General features: G+C 30.9%; 1 protein-coding gene across 1 annotated transcript in view; it reads left to right on the forward strand.

Moving 5' to 3' along the window:
- The window catches only part of LOC149069127 (uncharacterized), a 50,125-nt gene that overhangs the window by 7,588 nt on the left and 20,294 nt on the right, over window positions 1-22,243 (forward strand). Inside the window, exons 2-14 of the mRNA XM_089250738.1 lie at window positions 10,914-11,080; window positions 11,976-12,194; window positions 13,239-13,370; window positions 13,616-13,713; window positions 14,328-14,404; window positions 14,674-14,755; window positions 15,466-15,636; window positions 16,120-16,255; window positions 16,447-16,560; window positions 16,957-17,116; window positions 17,829-17,963; window positions 18,160-18,305; window positions 19,695-20,299. Of these exons, the coding sequence (XP_089106864.1) occupies window positions 11,047-11,080; window positions 11,976-12,194; window positions 13,239-13,370; window positions 13,616-13,713; window positions 14,328-14,404; window positions 14,674-14,755; window positions 15,466-15,636; window positions 16,120-16,255; window positions 16,447-16,560; window positions 16,957-17,116; window positions 17,829-17,963; window positions 18,160-18,305; window positions 19,695-20,299 (2,109 nt within the window). The 5' untranslated portion in view covers window positions 10,914-11,046. The remainder of the gene's footprint in view (window positions 1-10,913; window positions 11,081-11,975; window positions 12,195-13,238; window positions 13,371-13,615; window positions 13,714-14,327; window positions 14,405-14,673; window positions 14,756-15,465; window positions 15,637-16,119; window positions 16,256-16,446; window positions 16,561-16,956; window positions 17,117-17,828; window positions 17,964-18,159; window positions 18,306-19,694; window positions 20,300-22,243) is intronic.

Raw genomic sequence — 22,243 nt, forward strand, 5'->3', positions numbered from 1 at the left:
CCAATATATACAGATTGCACGGATGAAAATTTGTTCACTTTTCTTCAGCATTATCTCTCTTTCCCCATTCAAACTACTTTGAGCAGTTTCACCAATACCTCAAGTCCAATTCGATACAGCATTTCACCATTTCTTTCTGCTGCTTAGCTAGACAAGTTGTATGTATAAACTGTCCAGGTTCTAAAATTTTACTGTGAGAGAAGTGTAAATTTTGTGGTAAAATTTAGTCCACGATGCCAAGGACTGACGGTTCTGGAAGAAAACAGTCCATTGAATGGACTATGGTGAATAAAACTGATAACAAATGGCAACTTTGAGTTTTTGGTGACTTGTAAGTTTTGCAATACCATAGTTAGTGCAAAAGTGGAAAGAACCCGTGCTTATGTGAATAAATGCAAGAAATTGGAAGCTCATTCCTTGTTTTTGTGTTCATCTAACACTGATGATAACGAATCTTCATGCAGTGAAGATACATCTATTTCATTGAAAAAAAGCAACCCCTTGACGATGTTTCTACATGCGGAAATTCTCAAATACTATTGTGGATGCTGGAACATCAAAACCCAAACACCAAAGATCAATAGGACAATTTATTGTTAAAAGAAGTGACCGCCAGAGGTTAGTTCTTGATCTAAAGGTATCCAAAATTTTTTATGCCAATAATATAATTTTTTAACATAGCAATAGTGATGCATTTAGAGAAATGGTTAATGCTTTGCATCCGGGTTATATCCCTCCTAATAGGAAGAAATTAGCTGGGGATCATTATTAGATGAGGCAGATAAAACTGTCGATATGCTAATGACAGAGGAATTTAAAAATTCAACTATCACTCTGATGTTGGATGTTTGGTCAAATGCAAATACTGACTCCATCATCACAGTGAGTATCCACACTGGCAAGAGCACCCACTTAGATGCTGTAGAATTTGGCTCACACAAAAAACAGCAGACTTCTGTGCAGAAATAGCTGAAAGGGCTATGGATACATACTATCAAATGAGAGTATAATAAAATTGTTTTTGTTGTTCTTTGTGATAACGAGAACGAAATGAAAACATTTTGTTATAAAATTGCCCGAAACGATCTGCATGTCCTTACTTTTGGCTGTTCAGCCCATTTTATGAATCTTCTTGTTAAAGATATCACCCCTAAAAATGTAGTAAAATATGTAATAGAAATACAAAAATATTTTAGACAACAGACTACTTGGGAGAAAGATGGACAAAAACCACAATTACCTAATGAAACAAGGAATTCTGAAGACTCTTGTCTTTCTTCATTCATCTATAATTACCAAAAATACATAGAAATATCCATTGAACATAAAGAAGAAATTCAAAAAGTATTGGGATGTTTTTAGATAGCAAAGGATTATATAGAGAATGTGTCAACTTGCAATTGCAGTTGTCAAGTTTAGGTAAAACTCTAGATATATAATTTACAAAGAGATAGCTGTACTCTTGGACAGACAGAATTGGAAAGTAAAGAATTATCTTCGTATAAGGAGTTATGAGGAAAACTCTTGTTTTCAATGATCTTTATTTTTCAAACTCGAGTTTTAATCAACCACAAGAGAAAGCATCTCCCCTTTTATATATTTTCCCTTCTGCATGGAGTGGAGGGTGAGAGAAGATGGCATAGAGAGAGAGAAAAAAGAATACTGCCGTGAGGAACAAGAAGTTTCCACTGAACAATGGATCGAAAAACTGAATACAGAATTTGTTATTGCACTACAAATGTTTCAAATAGAACATGCAGATTTCTATCCAGGAACAATGTTTCCACAAAACATGATAGTCAGTTGAAGCAAATGGTGGGAAATCATGCGTTACAAGGCAGAAAAAAAAGATTTCAAATTCAGACTTTTGCAAATTTTTGGAAGACCTGCATTCAATTACATCTGCATCAATTGAGCATATTTTTTCTACTTTTGGACTAGTATGGTCAAAACTGAGAAACAAACTTGGATGTGAAAAAGCATAGAAATTAGTGAAGGTTTATAGATCACGCAAATCAAAAGGTGTTATTGAAAAGAATTGGTAATTGTGAGTTTTAGAAAACATTATGAGACAAAAGAGCTCAAAAAGCTTTTGGCTAACTAGGCACCATTTTTACCCCAAAAGAGCTCCATAAATCACACACTAGTGTCATTAATTGTTCATAATCTAAAACAGGCATTTTTCCTTCATATTCATGTGAGCCTATTACTTATCATACTGTGTTTTTTTAATTTAAAATATATTGGATGTAATGTTGAAGTCTAATGATTTTTTTCTGAATCACTGTGTAATAAATTAGTGTTTTTGAATTAATAATTTTTTTTGTTAAAAAACCATTGCTTGATTAAAAAATTATTAGGTTTGTGTACATAGAATGTTCAAAATTTTTAAAATAGCTTGTAATTTTTAATTTCTTCTCAATATTCAGGAAAAAATTATGAGTGAATGAGAAAGACCATAGTAAAATAGCATGAAATATAAAATCGAATTTACTAAGTTATTTAAAAGAGTCACTCAGATGTTTGCAAAACAATTTTTTATGTTTTGAAATGTCTTTAGGGTTAATCTTGACAATAGGAGTAGGCTTTATACTCTATAATAGCTTGATAATGTAATCACATAATATAGTCTAACAAATAATAATAATATATCAATGATGTATACAGACAAAGATGAAAAAAATTGCATAAAATAATGATGGGAAAACCTTTCAAAGCAAGAGTTAGGTGTAGGGTTGATAAATTTTTCTGAAATAAGGACTTCAAGTTGTCTTGTGAATACTTCCATTCTGAACAGGAAGTGATATAGGCTTATGCCTTCTATCTTTATTTCACCAGCATGTGCAATAATAACGTTGTAATTTAATTAAAGTCTACATTTTGCATTATCTACTGAAATAAACACAAAAATAAAGCTGATTTGGGACATGTGTTGAGTGTTTCTTAGATATAGCATATTGAAGCATATACTAAGGCTCTTATTTTTATGTAGCCTTACTTACCTAAAAATTGCAACAAGTTACCTTGTTGCAATATTCACGCACTGTTGATCTGAAAATATTCAAAATGCTTTTATAACCACATCCTGTCCTAGATGTATGTCTTGCAAAAGAAATGTGATATGTCGTTTCTTTTCATTCAAAGTACAGTGAAACCTAAGACGGACACTGTATGAGACGGAAACATGTCTTAAATGGAATCAAAATATAGTCTGTTCAATTATTAGAGCTTCTATTTCCACCTTTATAAAACGTAAATCTGTCTAAAATGGAATATTATTTGAGTCTGTTGACTGTTTCATACAGGTTTCACTGTATTGGTTTTTTAAAAATTTATATATCGTGCACAGTTTAGTTTTTGGTTATCTTTTTTTTTAAGTAAATTTATAACTAAATGATAAATTTTACATTAATTCAAAGGATTAGTAACTTTACAAACAGTAATTTTTGTTGCAAAACAGCAATTTTGTTGATTTGTATATTTCAGTGTCAATGGGTAACTATTATTAATTTTTGTATTTGAAGGGGTATCAGATTTTCTATTTCTACCTTTCTTTTTAAAATTAAGTTATCTAATATGGTAACAAAGGTTGATTCATCCTAAAATATTATTGAAATGGCTAGCTTTCTACTGAAAATGCAGGCCTTTATGCTCTCATCAATATAGAAATATTTTGTTCTTGAAAATCTGTAATGATTTGAATTATTGTATTTTAATTATTTTAGCTATATCCAAATAGTGTTGTAGTGCCTTTTATTGTGGTTACGGGGGAGGGGGATAACACAGTATTTTGTTTCCTCTTTTGAGGGAAATATGAATTTTTGGAACATTGTCAGAACTAGCTATTTATTAGCTTGTATTGTTTGACCATCTTCAATTGAGAGTCCATTAAATTGTCTTTTGCGTATTTAGGCTATTTTCTACATTATAATTTGTACATGCACCCTATGTGTATAACACACAGACATATTTAGTTGCATAAACCATTTTTAATATAGATAACAAGTTAAACTTGATAAAAAGTATCTCCTTAAAAACTACCTCCCATTCCATAATGACACTACACCAACCAAGACACCCCTGCTCTGTCCTCATAGGGAATATATAAATTGGTATCCAAAGAGAGGATTTGGGTCATGGTGAATTTGACATAATGATTTGTTTTCCATAATGACTGTTGAATGAGGAAAAAGGTTTAAGATATGTAGTAAGCTATATTGTAAAATTGTAAAAAGATAATTTTTCTGAAAAATTTCAACTTCCTTAATTTCCTTTTGCATACAATTTGTTTATGTGAATTTTGCTACTTTGAAAAAAAATTTCATCCTATAATCCAAAGCCAGTGTATAATCTGCACATGCAAAATTCATCTACCAATAATTACATCTTGAAAAATAGAAGAGGGGTTGTTATATGTATATCATCACACTTTTTTTTTTTTAAAAAAAGCTAATTTTTCTTCTACTACCCATATTCTATCTGATGTGTTGAAGGGGTATGGGTCATTTTAATGAAGTTCGATTTGCTGGAAATTCAATGTCGAGAAAAGTCTGTTCACATTTTAGCCTTTTTTGAACATATGTTAAGAAGTTACTAGGTTTCACCACAAAGTAGGTGAACACGTAATCCATATATATGTATGTATATTTTTTAAAAATTACAGATTGGCAAAAAATTGAAATAGTAGACAAAAATAATAGTGCACATAAATATAAAAATAGCTAATGAGGAATATATGAAAGGACATGTTCATAAGTTATAAAGTAAAAAAGTTGACTAAGTCATAAAGCAATGCTATATATGAGCTATTCCCCTTAAAAATTGAAGTGTTCTGTTATCGCGATCATTGATGACATTTTGAATTCTAATTTTTCTTGTTTCATCTTTCTTACATTTCTTTGTCTGTGGCTTCCTTCTGACACATTTTTCAATATTCATTTCTACTTGGTTTTATTCCACTATTATTTGCTTTGCCATAACACCAGTGTGTGTGATTGATTGATTAGTGTCAGCCAATGTTGATGCCAAGTTTCTACATTATTTTGAATTCGAGGAATTTCAAACTCTTTATTTTTGATTACAGACATATATGAGAAATTTTGGAGAAATGATCACATGACCCCTTATCTGACATCTTTTAAAATAATTATTTTCAATATTCATTTCTATTTTAACCTTTTAGGAGAAACATTGCACAGATATTACTCAGTAATCAGCTTGTATACTAATCCACTGTAAGAAATGCAGATTTTTTTTTTTTTTTTTGCATATAATTCACTGATTATACATATGAAATAGGCTGTGTTGGTGATCTCTTACTTATGTATCAGTGTAAGAGCCTAAGAAAGAAAGATGAATCTTGATATCCTGGCTTTAATATCTAACACTTGCTATTGTGTGGTTACCAAACCAATGCAACAATCCCTGAGCTAGTAGAAAATTTTCAGTGTGGTAAAAAATTTCCATATTAGTTTTTCACTCAGAAGAGTTTTTCCTTTTTTTTAATCAAAATATTTCCAGAAATTGTTCTCTAATGTGCTTTACAGTTTTTGGTATATTCTGCTTTGGGAGGAGGGGTTAAATTAGAGATGAAACAAATATTCGGCTACTATTCTGTATTCTGCCCTTTTGTTGAGTATTCAGTTCAGCCGAATAAAAATGCTTAGGTATTCAGCCAAATATCTGTGTAAATCTAAGCACAGCAAACTAATTTTAAAAAATTATATTAATTGGAATATTTTTTCCATAAATTGAAACTTTACTGATTATATTTTATTGTGCAGTGCCCTTTCAATGAAAGAGGTTATGCCAGGGTGAATTTCTAGGATAAGGAAAACATGAAACTGAAAATATAATCTTGCTGCAATAAGGTGGAAGTGAGCATAAACTATACACAAGTTTACTAACTGAAGGATGTGTCTAGACAAAATACAAATTTAGCTTCTAAAAGAGGCAAAAAAGGCAGAGAACATCTAAAGAGAAAAAATAAGGAAATAAGTCTTTAAAGTTTATTATGCATTAGTAGCTCAGAATAAATAATGGTTGACATTTTTATTAATTAGATGTAATTTTGGTAACAAGTGTTGAAAAAAAAATTTGATTCTTTAAGTTATATTAAAATACAATATATCATCTTTAAATTTGATTGTCAGCATCATGGCAATAAAAATCCTTCAATTAGAAGTTCTAAAATATTTTAAATAATAAATTTCATAATTAAAATTCAATATCAGTTATTAGAAATGACCAATACCTTTAATTTCAATTGTAAAAACTAATTTTATTTATAATTGTGATGAATTTTAAGGAAATTGGTATTCTGCCAACCAATATTCTGTATTTGGCAAAATCTATTCATTCCATCCCTAGTTTAGATGTTACAGTAATAAAACCAATCAGTTTGTTCAAAAACATCAAAGACCTGCAGATTTCTTAATTTTTAATTAAGAAAATTGTTATTTTTTGATTTATTAGAATTTTTTTAGCATAAGAATTTCATTTAGAGAAAATCTGTTGGCTTTCGCACGTCATACTTGAGAGCATTTGAGGTTTTGCATACTTTTGGGCAGAAAAAAACATTGAAACCTTGTGTCTTGTCAGGAAAGCCTAACTATAACAGTTGAACTTATTCCTCCAAATTAAAATAACCTTTTTCCCCCTTAATGAAAACATGATTAGAGCCCGGAAGGTTAGGCACCAAAAAAGGTTAAAATAGGCAGGCAAAAAGGCATTAAAAATACCTAAAATAGGCACTATAAAGGGATTTATAATTTTGAAAAACAGGGAAAGTAACTAAAAGATGTGATATTTTATGGGTCCGAATACTTTCTTGAAAAACTAACAGCATTCATTGAATCTACTTTTCAATAATAGATTATAATAACTACATCAATAGCTAAGTTGATATTATTGAGCTAAAAGAAGTGTGTGATCTTTCAAGGTTAGGTGGGAATTGATTTGATCGAACACTTGATACGTAATTTTTTGATGTAAAAAGAGTGCTAGCTGAAATTGAAGAATTTTATATCAAAAGTACAATCGACACTTATTATAATGACCACACATTATAGCGACCATTCCATTACAACGAAAGGCAAGAAAAGTCCCAAATGTTTCATATATCTACTGTGCTATGTTTTCCTTCCGATTCAACGACCCAATATAACGTCCCTTTTCCGTGGAACGATGAGGGGTCATTATAACGAGTGTATAATGTTTTCACATGGAATTTTTAAAAAGCATTTTCATAATATAATGACATTATTTTTCTCTAAATTTTCAAGTATCAAGTTTTGTATTCCATCTATTTGCATCTATTTAAAGAAGAGATCTCTCAATTTCTGGAGATGTGTGCATGTCTAAAATAACTTGTCATGGTTGTTTGCAGTTCATTTATGATTCTAAAAAAATTATATCAAAACATGTACCCCAGGGTTCTACTTCAGCTCCTACTTCACCCTGCTTGAGCCATGACCATGGCTTATTGAGACAGTAATCGATCAGCTATTCATCTACAATGCTGTGCAGTGCATGAGCTAGACATGTTATGTGGAGAAACAAACTTTTCTAATTTATTCTCAGCTTTTCTTATATAGCACATGGGTTGCTTTCATCTAGAACTCAATATCTTTATACAAATTCGACAGTATATCAATTGCCACTGTATCTGAAAGATGAAGATTATTTATCAGTTCTATGCCAGTTTTCTTGTCTCTCGGGAACTTATGTCTATTTTCCATTCAAATAGGCACAGGATTGCTGATAAGAATTTATACCAAGAGTTGAAGATATATTTATTTTGAAATTCTGAATGCTAAAATATCTAAGTTATGCAGAATATATCTTCCAGGGCTCCCACTCGTCCTACTTTTTGGTAAAATGTCCTACTTTTATCCTACTTTTTGGTAAAAATGCCCTACTTTTGTCCTACTTTCTAGTTTTTGTCCTACTTTTCCTACTTTTTTACCAAATCCTATCAACAAAATTTGTGTAATTGATTTTAATTGAGCAGGAAATCATTGATATATTGCCAAATATTACAAGTGTTGAAGAATGCAATTAATGATTCTGCCAAAGCAGAAATTTTATAATTTTTAAGGTTATTTGGGGGGGGGGGGGGGTTATGTGGACCATTTGGTTGATTAATTTTTCTTGTGCTTAGTTTGAGGGTTCAACAAGTATAGTAGTCATTAAAAACTTCTGTCTGGGTGGAAAAATAATTTTGTATTTACTACTTCATGGTCTTGGACAGTAACTAACATTCATCATTCAAAATTACGGTGCAAATAGGTGAAACAACAGTTTGCATTTCACAGCAGTTGGATATATAGGCCTATTCTAGGTTTGGTGATTCTGATGCTACCCAATAGCATTCAGTTGTCTTCTGTATTTTTAAGGCATGAAGAGGCATAAGCAATATTTACAATGCTCAGCAAAGAGCTTGAAATGGAAGTGCAATTTGCATTTGTCAAAAATGATTACACTGGCATTGAACAGTAAAATGTGAACAAATCCCTTTAAAAAATGATGGACTACGCATTTAAAACAGGTTCACCTTGCCTTATTTACATCAGATCTTGTAATCTACACATTTTGCACTGTGCTTTTGAAAGTGGTCTCGAAGGAGCGTTATTCTTAAAAAAGTATGTCTTCAAAATATGCTGTGCCTTGTCGAAGAGAGTTGACAAGCTCTGCACTTTGAAAGACTCCAAAAAAAGAATAATATATATGAGGAGAGACAGCAAAGAATTATCTGTGGTTGCTAGTACACTGTTTTGGCCAAAAATTGGTTTTGTAACCAAGTCATTTGTCATTTTGCTTTGGCTTGAGTCAATCTTATAGGAAACTGAAATAGTGCGATGAAAAAAAAAAGTTAATTCAAAATTAATTTTTTTTTAAAATTTGAAATATTTTTTTGCAAAAATATTTTTTAGGGATTTTTTTCCATTATGCTATGATTATGTTGTCTAAGGGGGGTACCCTCCCCCATCCTACTTTTTAGTCCTGCGTTTTCCTACTTTTTCTCATTTTTTGAGTGGGAGCCCTGTGCCTTCTAAAGTTCACCAATAAACATAAAACAGTGTCGAAATAGGTATTTACGACAGGAAAAATTAAAAAAAGGCATTTCCACAAAAGTTTGAAAATAGGCAAAAAAAAGGCATTTATGGCATTTTGCCTGAATTTCTGGGCTCTACTTATGATTCATTGGGGCGGGGGGGGGGGGTAACCCATGTAATAGGAAAAGATATAATCTTTTGTTTTTTCACTCATTAGTACAGTTTTCCAATATTCATATTTTTTTAAACAAAAAATTCCATTTTCTGACTCGTAACTTAGAGATGCTTGAAAATGAGGGGTGTAAATGAAAAGGAAATAACTGTTTTCCAATGCCTTTGGCCCTTATGGTTGGAGATCATCTTTTAACTAAGAGAAACGGGAAAAATATAGGTTGTATAGATTTATATAATACTAAAACTCTCAATTCATCAAAAATACCTGAAGATATAGATTATTTAGTGTGCAATCACTTAATTTGATATCAAAAGGTTTGAATCATATTACATTGCATTGTGATTAAATATACAGTGAAAATACTATAAAATGCTATATCTCCTATAAAACAATATTGCTCCCTGATTCCGATATCCTTTTCATAGCATTAATATATAACATCTACAACAATAGTCTCAGTGTCCCCCAAAATGAGCAATATTATGCCTTTGGAGGTTATGGAAAAGTCCAGAAGGACGGTAGAAGCTTTGAGTTTAGTATAGGACCCTATGGGTTGGAAGGACGGCGGAGGGGTGATGAGAAAAACTTTTTATAAAGGGGGCGATGGGACGAAAAGTTTAGGAAACTATGGTCTAACTCTTTTACAACTGTACGTCTTCCTGGTCCCTTGACTATCATTATATAGGCCTATTAAGCGCATCACTGTATTAAAAAAAATTTTATGTGTATATTATGTGTTTTTAATGTTAAACTAAATGTTTTTTCCAAATGTCATACAAGTCAGTAATTCGGGTATGATCGGGCCTACCCCTGTGTTATACTCATTGGGGGTCTTGTCCAGTCAAAATTCAGGTCCATTTTTCAGGCCCTTCACAAAATTCATAATCTAAACAATGGACCCTTCGCAAAATAAAAATTAAACAAAACAAATTTGACATTTCATTTCTTTTGTAATATTATATAAAAACATATTTTATATTATTTAATATATATAAATGATTTTTTTAAATAAAATTTATAAAATGATTTATAAATTATTATAAAAAAGTAATTATGGTGAAGGTTTTTATAAATTAAAATAGTTTTCCAAAAACATCAACATAAAAATGTTATCATAGAATGTATTAAACATTTGTATCTATGTTTTGTGTCCCATAACTTTTTTTTTGCCAAATTTTTTATAATGTCTAATTTGCAAACTGACAAAATTATTAGCTTAAAAATTAACTGTTGTAAACAGCTCACTTGTTACACTACTAATTTAAAGAAAAAAGGTGGTTGACTTCAGATTTTCATAGAATTACTGAATTACTAGTTTTTTTTAAACCAGAAAACACTCCCCCTTGCTGTTTGTAGTTGATATGTGTTTAATGTCTGTGTGCACTAAGGGCATTTTATTATGACAATGGTTCTTCCAAATGATAGTTAAGTGGGAAAAAAAGTGTGTGTGTGCAGTTAATTCTTAATTTTTGAAAAAAAATTACTTTTATCAAATATATTTCACAATTTTGTCATTACAATATGACATTTGGTCTGAAATACCATGAAAGAAATGATCTGCTAGGCTTAACTTAAGTTTGAGTGAATAGGGCTTCTTTTGTTGGAATAAAAAGGCTTGCATTTCATGCTCTGTTGAGTAATATACTGAGGTAATCAAAATATATGGTTATTTTATATTGCAGGTTTCTTGCCATTATGAGGATAATTTTTTTGTGAGCTGGTTTAAGCAAAGTCCAGAAGTGGATCGAGTAGGAGCTGTTGATATATCTCATTAGGTACAGCTGAAAAACATTTTTCAGTGACATTCCTGTGCCCATGTCCAATAGTTATGCACAAAATGAGAATCCAGGTGAGTGAAACTAACAGAAAGATCGTTTTGGTAGATTTCATTTTAGTAAGCATTAAAAGAACATTTAAAGTAGCAATAATTAATGATTGATAGCAAAGATCATGCAGCAAAGTCTCCTAAAAGCTTGTAAAAATCAGTCCATTAATTAAGAGTGAAGTATAAAATGAAGCTCTCTCATTTTGTGACTGTCAGACAATCTCTTTAATATCCTGTATAAGGAATACAATACGGATTAGATTTTTAAAGTATTTTTCCTAGCTTTCCAAAGGTTTCAATAATTATGGAAAAAATTATCAGCTCAAAATAAAAAAATCATGCATTTTAGGGTTAATTAAAAATCCATGAGCTCTCTGCTATCTTTTGCTAATTATCGTTTATAGGAAATTGTGTTTTCTCTCATTTTATCTCTCTGAAGCAGAGTTTTTTGCATACTTCTACAACAAACTGTAAGCTTATTTTAATGTTCACTGCAAAAATTTCCATAACAGCGTTTTCTACACAAGAGTTTTTCCTCCCATTTCTTAAAATTCTTCCTGAGATTGTTCTGCAACGTATATCACAGTTTTTAAATATTCTGCTTTGCAGATTTTAGCAACCAAAACCAAATATAGATCAAGTATAAATTCTCGTAAAAATGATACACCTTAGTCAGTCGCATACTATTTGTGTCAATTAGATTAAAAAGGTTTAATATTACTATTACTACCTACTATTTTACAACTCCATATTCTTCACAGTTTCTCTTTAGATTTTTGAAGAATAATAAGACAGTTAAAGTTTTGCACTGCAGCATTCAATCGTGCAATCCAGGTTGTTTTAAGTTATCAATTACTTATTAAAGACAAATTGAAATATTTTTTTATTGATTTCATATATTCCCTTTTTTGTCTTGCAGATACAGAGAAAGCTATATCCAGTGTCAGCCGAAATTTTGCTTCGCGTACTGACTATGACAAACTTTATTTATCATTTCTTTCTGGTCTCATAAATGAACAAGATCTTGCTCTCAGTGTTTCAACTATCCTCTCCAATGAGGGGAGTTACATGTTGCATCTTGAGAGGACTCCAAGGCTGGTAAATTTACTGGTTGCGCAAACTGGAGTATGGCCCGAAGGTGATTATGAAATTGTGTATCTTTCATGTGAAGAAATCACATTTATGTACATTGTATACTATGCCTTATCATTCTAATATCTATATTCTCCCTTTACTGTTTGCATGTGCAATAATAGATGAATATATTATTTCACATGCAAACAGTAAAGGGAGAATATAGATATTAGAATGATAAGGCGTAGTATACATGTGCAATAATAGATGAATATAGCCTGTCTGATCATCACATGGAGTTGCTATTTGTATTTTAATTTGAATCATTTATTTAGCTAATAGGTACACAAACTTTCTGGCCCATGTGCCATATTTCCACTAGAATTACATTTACAGGCCATGTAAGAGTTAAATTTTAGTGCATGGGCCCCACCCAAGCACAGTTCGGGGCATCCATGATACGATCTAGTAGGGGCAATGAAATGGATTGAGAAAATGATTTAAGCTACAGGTAAAACATGGGATCTTACAGGTTGGCTTAGCGCAGAAGGATGATAGGATTTTTTCTCCTAAGATGGGGGTGAGGTCAATAAGAAAAATAAGTTTTCGACTTTTGGACTAGGCAAACCTTTTTAAACCTGCTATTTTGAAGCACAACAGTGCTTCCTGAAGCATTTAAACATGCTCGATGGTAGACGAAATTGAAAAGACTTTTTAATATGTAATCTTTGAAATGCTATCAACTGTAACATCACTGTAAACAGTACAGTATTTCATGTAACTTTATACTAGAAAGCATTTCTTTTTATTGCATTGTACAGTAATTGAGTAATAAGTTTTTTTTAAACATAATTTTCACACTTCATTTTTTTCATTTTAACCACAAAATTCTATAAAATCTGTATTGTTTGAGGGTTTTTTCAATCCACATTAGCTTGGATAATATTGAGGGTCCTACTGAATATTTATTAATTTTGTGATTTTAAATATTTAGCATCTGGGAGTTTTTTAATCAAACAATTTATTTAGAGTTCGCATATCAGTTCAAATAATATTTTTCTGAATTTTTTTTACTTTCTTTAAATATAAATATTGAACCTTTTTTCAGGAGATACAGGATTAAAAGAAATTTACCTTCAAAACTGGAATGGGGTCAATGGTCGAAACATGCAGAAATTTTGGCGTTCGACTATAGATTGGCGAACTGTTAAATTGCTTGGCTTTAGTGATTGGATTGCTGGTATGTGTGAACAATATATGTAACTGAACAATTAAATTTTGAAAATTATACTCAATGACTATAATCAAAAATATATTTTGTTCATTCACCAAGTATTTTTCCTCGTTTAAATTTTCATTCCTTTTGTGTAATAAATATACAGGTATTTTTACTGTCTCATAAATTTTTATTTATGAGACAGTAAAAACAAAAAATTATCATTTCAATCATGTGTATAATATGCTATTACATGGTTTTTTTTTAAGATGGACTGTATGATGATGATGAAGATGACAGTGATATGTTGCTGAATTTGGAGTTGGATTTAGGTTCAATGAACTTAGAAGCACAGAGAGTTTTGAGGGTAAGTTGTTTAAAAACAGTTTGTTTTCAGTTTAAAAAATAAAATAAATATTTTGATGTTTGGTGGAATGTTTTCTGTGTGCATATGAACTTCAACTTTCTGCTATAAAACTATCTTCACTTGATGTTTGTTTTCAACATCAAGTTTGTATTCAACGAACATATTTCATTGGAGAATATTTCCTAAATGATCAGCACCAATTTTGATTACGTGAATTGTAGTTCATTGAGCTAGTATTTTTTACATACATGAAATTTAAAAATTTTTAAATGGGTTAAAATTAGAATAACATTTCAAAAAATGATATTATTCTAACAAATAAGGTAGGCTATTCATTTAAATGAATTATGCTCTATTCAAATTGTTCTGCAAATGTTTAAGAATAAAATGAATTACTTGCATTTTGAATCATATTTATTCGCTGCTTTATGATAGAGCAAATAGCATGTGTTTTTTTATTGCAAGATTCAATCTTATATATTTGTTCAACATTAATTCATATTTAAATGCCATAATATAATAAAGTTTTGAAATAGACTTATATAGTTTAGGAGGCTAGAAATTATTACACTACTGTACTTTCTTATTTGTTTTTATTTTCCTCCCTTAATCAGGTTGCCCTCATTCTGCATAACCTGTCTTTTGAGAAGAACAATGTTCCAGTCTTGGTTACTAATCGTAACTTCCTCAGGTATATGCTATAATATATTCATTTTTATTTGAGATACATTAGCAAAGGGTAAGGAAAATATAAAATCAGTAATTTTGATTTTGAGGTTGCATTGCTAAATTAAATACATCTTGACTATCACATTCTCATTTGTATATTCCGATGAAAAGCGGAGTGGAAGACTGGTAAATATAGGGACTTATAATTTGAAATTTGTGTTTTAACATGTGCCATATTTCTGCAATGGGGGATTTTTTGAATATTTACATATTTGAATTACATATTCTCAGGTTTGCACTTCTATGTATGCATTCGACTTGGGCAGACTTGAAACAGACAGCTTATGATACATTAGCAAATCTGGCCTCTGAAGTAAGCTTTTACATTTCCCTTTTTTGTACCTAGATTTGAGACAGTTTGTAATTATAGATCACAATCTTAGATTATTCAGTTAATGAATTATAAAAAAAAGTGTGACAAAATATATTTTTTAAATTAGGCCCTGTTATCTGTTATAGATTCTATTGATAGCTCATTTAGAAATGAGGGAAAAAAATATTTACCAGTAGGAATTTTTTTTAAATATTATGTGTTTAAATTTATATATATTTTTCAATTAGTATAAGTTTTTTTAGTTTATTGATGTGAACAATTTTCTAATTTATATATTTGTTTCTATAATATAAATTAATTTTTTTTGTAATACACAAATAATAAAATACTTTCACATTTTTAATAGTTGTTGATCAACTATTGAAAATGTTGTCTTGCAGTTTCACAGAATTTTTGTTTCATGGTGACAAGAACGTAAAGATAGTATTCATCTTAATTTATTAATGCGTATAAAGATAAATCAGATATGATTGTATTCCCAATTTCTCATCATTTGATCAATTTATTTATTGCCAGATTTAAAATTTGTTCATTTTCAATCAAGTTATATAATTATAATTTTTATTTTTTATTTATTATAGATTTATATATTTTTTATTTATTGTATAATTATATATTATATTTTTATTTATTATATAATTATATATTATTACTTATATAAAAATTATATTTTTTATACAAACTCTCAGATACAGCTATCGCCTGAAAAGACTACCACTCCACACATGGTTTTTCTAACAGTTGTGGAAGGTGTTCGCTCATCTGATAGGTTTCTGCTTATGCGATCATTGGACATTATATCACAAATGTGCTCGTGCTCACCGAATGAAAATATCATACCTACCAGCTTGGATCAAGAGGTACATAAATAAAATTCAATGCATTTGATAAATTATTATTTATTTTATTTTTTGGTACATGCACACAAAAATAAGATTTAAATTCAAAGGGGTCTATCCAACCAAAATTTGGGGCTCCAGTTTCTAGCCCTTCGCAAAATTCTGGATCTGAAAAATGGAACCTTTTCATGAAATAAAAACTAATGAAGCTGTAAATTTGGCATTTCATTTCTTTTGTGATAGATAAACCATATTATTTCGCTCCCCACAAAATTACTTATTTTCATAAAATTAATGACCATTTTCATAAAAATAAGGAAAATTTTCACAAAAACAAGACCCTACAAAAAAAGTCTGGGCAAACCCCTGGTATTTCTGGATTTTCACTGCATTAAAAAAAAATAGTGTGTGTTTTAAATTAATGCTGTATATTTGAAATACTTGGATTATTAAATTTTCTGCAATTTATATTGATTAATATTTTTTTTTTATTTTGTTTCACAGATTTACCATCAACTAGTTTCTTGTTTGACTGTTCATGATATCATGTTGCTGTATTTTACACTGGAGACTCTTTATGCTTTGTCAGACCTTGGAGGTTATGCTTGTGACAAAATTGTCAGAGTTCATCACTCTATAGGTAATGTTCCTGTCACTGTACCAGTGATTCTTAATGCCTGAACACGAGTTAAACTTTTAATTATTTGGAGTTGGTAACTCTGAAAATATCAAAAAAGTTAGATGACTGACAGCTTTTAAGTGTTTTTACACACAAGGAATTTTTGACAATAGTAATTTGTTTTTGTTTGTTTCTTCCTTTCTCTTAAATAGGAGTTTTGGTTAGTCTGCTAACATTGGAACCAAGCCAGTATGGTCAAGTGCGTATGAAAATCTCAGAGTCACAAGTAGCAGGTGCACTTGAATCTGAATCCAAAGAAGTTACTTGTGCGTATAGCAAATTTCTATTTCATGAAAAATATAAAACTATATAAATTCAACTAATTTTATTCTAAAAAATAGATTTGAAACGTTATTTCATAAATTACAAGTCAGTAGTCATCAGTTACAGCTCTATACTTCTGTTCCAAAGCTTTTAAGAAATTTGAGTAATATTTGAACAGATTTTTTGGGGGAATAAATTCAAATTCTGTGAAAGACTAAGCACATATTTATTGAAAAATGATCTTATGACTTCTGTGGAAACATTAAAAATACTAAACATTCATTTCAAGTTGAATTTTTATGGTTTTTTGTTTTAATAATTATATTTTTTATAAAAATTTTATCATTTTTACATAAATAATTGACATTTTATAAGGATGAATTTTTTTTTTCTTTCAGCTGCTGTGTCAGTTGCAAGCCAACCATCAAGTGTTACTCCTACAGTTGCCACGACAGTTGCCTCTGTGATCACTACTACAGCTATGACACCTGTTGCACCATCAACCATTGCTGCTAATGTTGTTCCACCAGATATAGCCGATTCATCTATGCGTAACTGGTAAACAATTAAAATTTTTCTATTTTTTTTACATACCTCTGTAAATTGGATTAGTAGGAGTCTAGTCTAGGGAAATAACAAGTTTTCTTATTATTTGTTTTAAGTTTCGTAAATATCAAAAATGGAATACAGTGAAACATGTAACCGTACTTAAGAAACCCTAGAAACTTGCCACTATAGATGAAATATATTAACTCCCGGAAGCATGAATGAATGAATGAACGCCAGGGTCTCTGCCATCGGACTTATCCTGTTGCCGAGATCTCTTACAGCCCAGCTTCGTGGCAGAGTCTGGAACAAAGTGAGTGCTCCTAAGAGTCTGAGTGTGTAGCTAGTGTTGAGTCTAACTCCCAGAAGCAGAATATTCCAAAATCTTTGATGTACTTTGCAGAGCAATCAGTGCTACTACAAAACAATCCAGAAGAATTTTAGGAAAGGTGTAGAAAACACTATTGTATGGGAATTTTAACCACAGAACATTTCCAGTCAGTCAAGGGTTCGTTGCAGAACAATGCAAAACATTCCGCTTTAGGGATATTAACATTGTGGGAAGTACATTGAATGTTTCAGAAAGTAATATCATTGTATAGGATTTTCACTTCACATCCAACTAACATTTTATTGTACTACAGGAGGTATCAATGCTTAGTAAGTTATGTGTGTTATTTACATTTTATTAACCGATGTGTTTTTTATTTCATCATATTTTCAGGTTGAAAGCTACTTATGAATATGTCCCTGGGTGTTCCTTACCAAAAACTGAGCTATATGCAGATTATATTAGTTATCGCAGCAAAGTTGGCAAAAGAGGCTTCATTGAAGCTGATGTTTTTGCAAATTGCGTGAGGTTAGAGATTTCTCCCCCTTTATATGTGATATATTGATTAACATCAAGTCCTATGTACTTGATGAAGTATTTTTCTTTTGTTATTTTTAATTTACTTTTTTTGTAATACTTTTACTAATTTATAGTACTTTATTTACTTTAATTTATTTTACCTGTCATGGTAAAGTTTTTTTTTTCAATTTTTTTTTGTGTTCAGGGAGGTTTTCACTCAGTGTGGGGAAAAGAAAATAGATTTTGGATATGGAGTAACTTCTCTGCATTATGATGGGTTACGAAAGAAGCCAGGTGCATTGACTAGTGCTCAGGCCAAAATAGTTAACGGTTACACACCCATAAAAAAAGGTATGTGGAATCGAATCACCATTTTTTATCTGATCTTGATGTTTTTGCTATATTTTCTTTATCTCTGTTCTTGCAATATAGTCATATTGCCCCTATTCCTTTGAAAATATTCAAAATACAAAACTTACATGATAAAATACGGGTGAAAGAGGGGGATATCATTTTTATAAAGTAACTAATTCAAGAGGCTATTTTTGTAGTGTTTTACAATTTTATTAAGTAGAATTGGATATTGAACTTTTTTTACTCATTTCTTTTTTTCAGTTTCAATCCTATGAATCATGTCTTTTTATTGGATCATTGCATTCTTATGCTGAGAAAATTAGTTATAATTTGGATTATTTCATCATTTAATCAGCATTTCTCAACCTGTGTTCCACCCTGATGACAGAGGTAGTCCGAAGGCAGACTTCTAAATGAATGAAATAATATTTAATTTTCATAATTGATATTAGTAATACCTCATGGGTTCTCAATTAAAATTAGACCTCCATACTTATGGTAACCATATCTCATTGAGAGAAATATGAGAAGCTGTGATTCTAAATACTAATTTTTGCTAAAAAATGTATTTTTCAAAAAATTGTTAATTATACCTAAAATTGCTAAAGCACTGGGAAATGAATACAAATCACAGTAAAAAAATATATTTCACTGAAAAAACATTCATCATGATGACATGAGCATATTTTAATGCTCACATCCAGAGAGAAATACTGAAAATTGGTATCTTAAGTGTGGCAAAAAGGAGTACATCACTAATTATCACCATAAACGTTGCCACACTTCTGTGAAGTCACCAGATTGATAGGTGGGAAATAAAGTGCTGCTGGAAGTTGTAGTCAATTTAAATGTAGTTCAGGGAAAAAATGTTGAACAATACAATTATGTAATGAGTATTTATGAATTTTAACCGTAATTATATTTTAATAATATGATTTATAAGTTTCATAACTTATAAATCATATTATTAAAATATAATTACGGTTAAAATTCATAAATACTCATTACATAATACTCATTTTATATATATATATATATATATATACACAATCATTAATGCTGTAAATTAGGGGTTAATCAAATTGTTTTATGCGTATTACTAACCCTCGGGTACAGAAATTTGAGAAACGCTGCTCTAAATGAAAGCAAGAATGTTTTACCTGCACAATTTTTTAATTTTCACATTTACTGAAGATCAACCTTTTTTCCTGTCTGCCTCCAACCAAAATGGCAGTGATCCTATGAGGAATAACTTTCAATGAAAGATTTTTCATTCCCCTTTGTATTCGGCCAAAATGTCAATTTCTTTTCTTTTTTTGAAATTCCAATTGTTTGCTTTCATTCCATATTTATACATAATAAATTATCTTTTTCCCATCTGTGCAGCAAATATTATATCGCCTCTGACACCAGGAAACACCAAGCTTAACCCAAAGAGCACTCACAGTCCAATACTCAAAGCCCAACTGTCTGCGCCACCCAGACCATCTTCCCCAACTGTGGTTCGAAATCTCCAACCCTCTGCAACAGCAGCAGCAGCAGTGACATCTTCAACTATACAGAGATCATCTTCAAGTCAGTCTACACCAAACAAATCTCTCTGTGGCTCACCGGGTCAAAGTTCGGGAATGCTGATCAAAAGCCTGCTGGCCAACAAGGTGCAACAGAGAAGTATGCAGCACGTGCAGCCAAACATCACTAAAATGGTAATCTACAGTTCGGATAAAGGTGTCTGCTTCAATAGGAATATGGGTGGCACCAATACTGTAATACGAGCTGTTCGTCCTGGCATGCCCCTGACTCGACAGCTAATTCCTGCACGTTTCACCCATTCCCCTGTTCATGGTCGATTGATTGCTAACAAAGGAAGATTGGGTGCCACTGCTTCCCCTCTGATACTCCCAAAGATGCAAACAAAAATAGTTAAAGCTGTAGTGACTTCGAGTTCTCCATCAAGATTTAATGGAATGAACCATGGCACTCAAATAGAGGTGAGTTTATAATTTTTTCAGAAATGCCTATAGTAAAACATTTTAATGAGCAATTTGTATCTTTTGCTGGCTTATCTAGAAATATTTTTTTTTCATTTATGTTGAATTATATGTTAATTATTGACACTCATAATCCTCTAGCACAGGGGTGCCAACCTGCACACACTCTCAGGGTTACGTCATAGGTTTTTCAAGAGTATGGGGGGAAAAAAACCAGCACAATTGATTATGACAGAAAAACATTTAAAGTAATAGGAAAAAATGAAAACTGGAATTATATATGCAATACAGTGATACCCAGACTTGCATCAGTAATTTGTTCCAATGCAAGTCGCTTTAGATTTTTCCACTAATATATTGTTTAAATAATAAGGCAATTAAGTTTCATCCAAATTTAAAGTGTTACTATTATCTGTTGTATTTAACGATCATAATTTATCATATTTATTTCTGCTGATGCTGAATCAGCAGCTTTTCTATTTGTCACCATTGTGAAAACAACAATCCAATCATGGCATGGAAGAGAAAGGGGGAAACTTGCATATTTTCATTACTCTTCCTTAGACTGACCACAGAGATGTTTATGAAGTCCAAGAATGATGTTAGGACATCAAAAATTATGAGACGTGGGTTATATGGGTAGAAAGAAAATGAATGCAGCTTACATAGTATGCTTTTTATTGCCTACATGCTGCACCTCATTAGCACAGCTTTGACCGCCCATTCAGTGAGCATTACCACACATAAAAATACGAACATAAATATCTGAATAAACACATAGCAACCACAATTCCGTAAGAAAAAAAGAGAAATAGATACTCTAAATATGAGAAAAATATTTGATAACCCAGTTCTCTCATGTAAATAAAAAAAGTTGCCAAACATGGAAAATGTTACAGATTGGCTGAAATCGTAAGCAATTGCCTTTGGGTGAAAGACTACTGTGAATCTGCAGTGAATCAAAATGTATGAAAAAAAATGTTGAATATGACAAATTTGTGACATGAATATCTGTATTTATCATCCTGATTATGATGATGTAATTTATAAGCAATAAAAAATCTTGTATGATTTCAGTTAATATTTTAAATTGTAGTACGCTTTGTTGAAAAAACAGGAATGTCCTATATGAAGGAAAATATGAGTCATATGATCAGCCTATTTTTTATCAATATGTCTCTGATGTAACTTTCACAGAGAAGCATTTCCCTTCTAATTTGACTTCAGTTTTTGAGTAGGGATTTTATTCCCTACACTTTAACTTTTATGTTTGGAAAATCCCTATTTTATGTGGAAAAAGCCCTATTGTATTTATTAGGGAGTGGTTTTAGCATAAAATACGGGTTTGCGCGAAAATCTCCAGAATTTTCCTTTTCAAAAGTTGGCAACTATGTATTACTGACTGCAAGGTAAATACAGTTCTGTGGGTACTTCAGGCATGAAAGGTCTGGAAGGGCTCCTCTAGAATGTACAGTTTTTGTCACTTCCCCCCCCCCCCCAGATCATCTTTATTAACAGCATTTCTCCAGGGTTACTCTTGTTTCAATAACACATTCATGCATCCTTTTCTTAACGATTAGACATCACTTGGAGGGGCAAAACCAGTTTTTGTTCAAATGGATGACAGTGAGTCTGCTTTTTTTTCTGGGTGCCTTAAGCAAAATAAATATATTTTATACTGCTTACAGGATGTCAACAAATTATTTCATTTTTGGTATATATATTTCATAAACCCTTATTGTCTGGAGCTCGTAATTCTGTACTTTGTAATGAACAATAATTGTCATGCATGTAATATTACTGATGCAAAGAATATCAGCAGAACTCGATATTACTTTTTTTTAATTCAACAACAAAAACATGACAACTGGTACAAACTTGTACAAAAAAAAGACAAATAGAAAAACAAAAAATACATGAATATATTAAGAAAACACTTCATAA

This window comes from Pholcus phalangioides, unplaced genomic scaffold (genome assembly GCF_987345545.1).
Source record: "Pholcus phalangioides strain wild (caught in Gottingen) unplaced genomic scaffold, Ppha-v1.0 ptg000024l_1, whole genome shotgun sequence".
In the NCBI taxonomy this organism is placed as follows: domain Eukaryota; kingdom Metazoa; phylum Arthropoda; class Arachnida; order Araneae; family Pholcidae; genus Pholcus; species Pholcus phalangioides.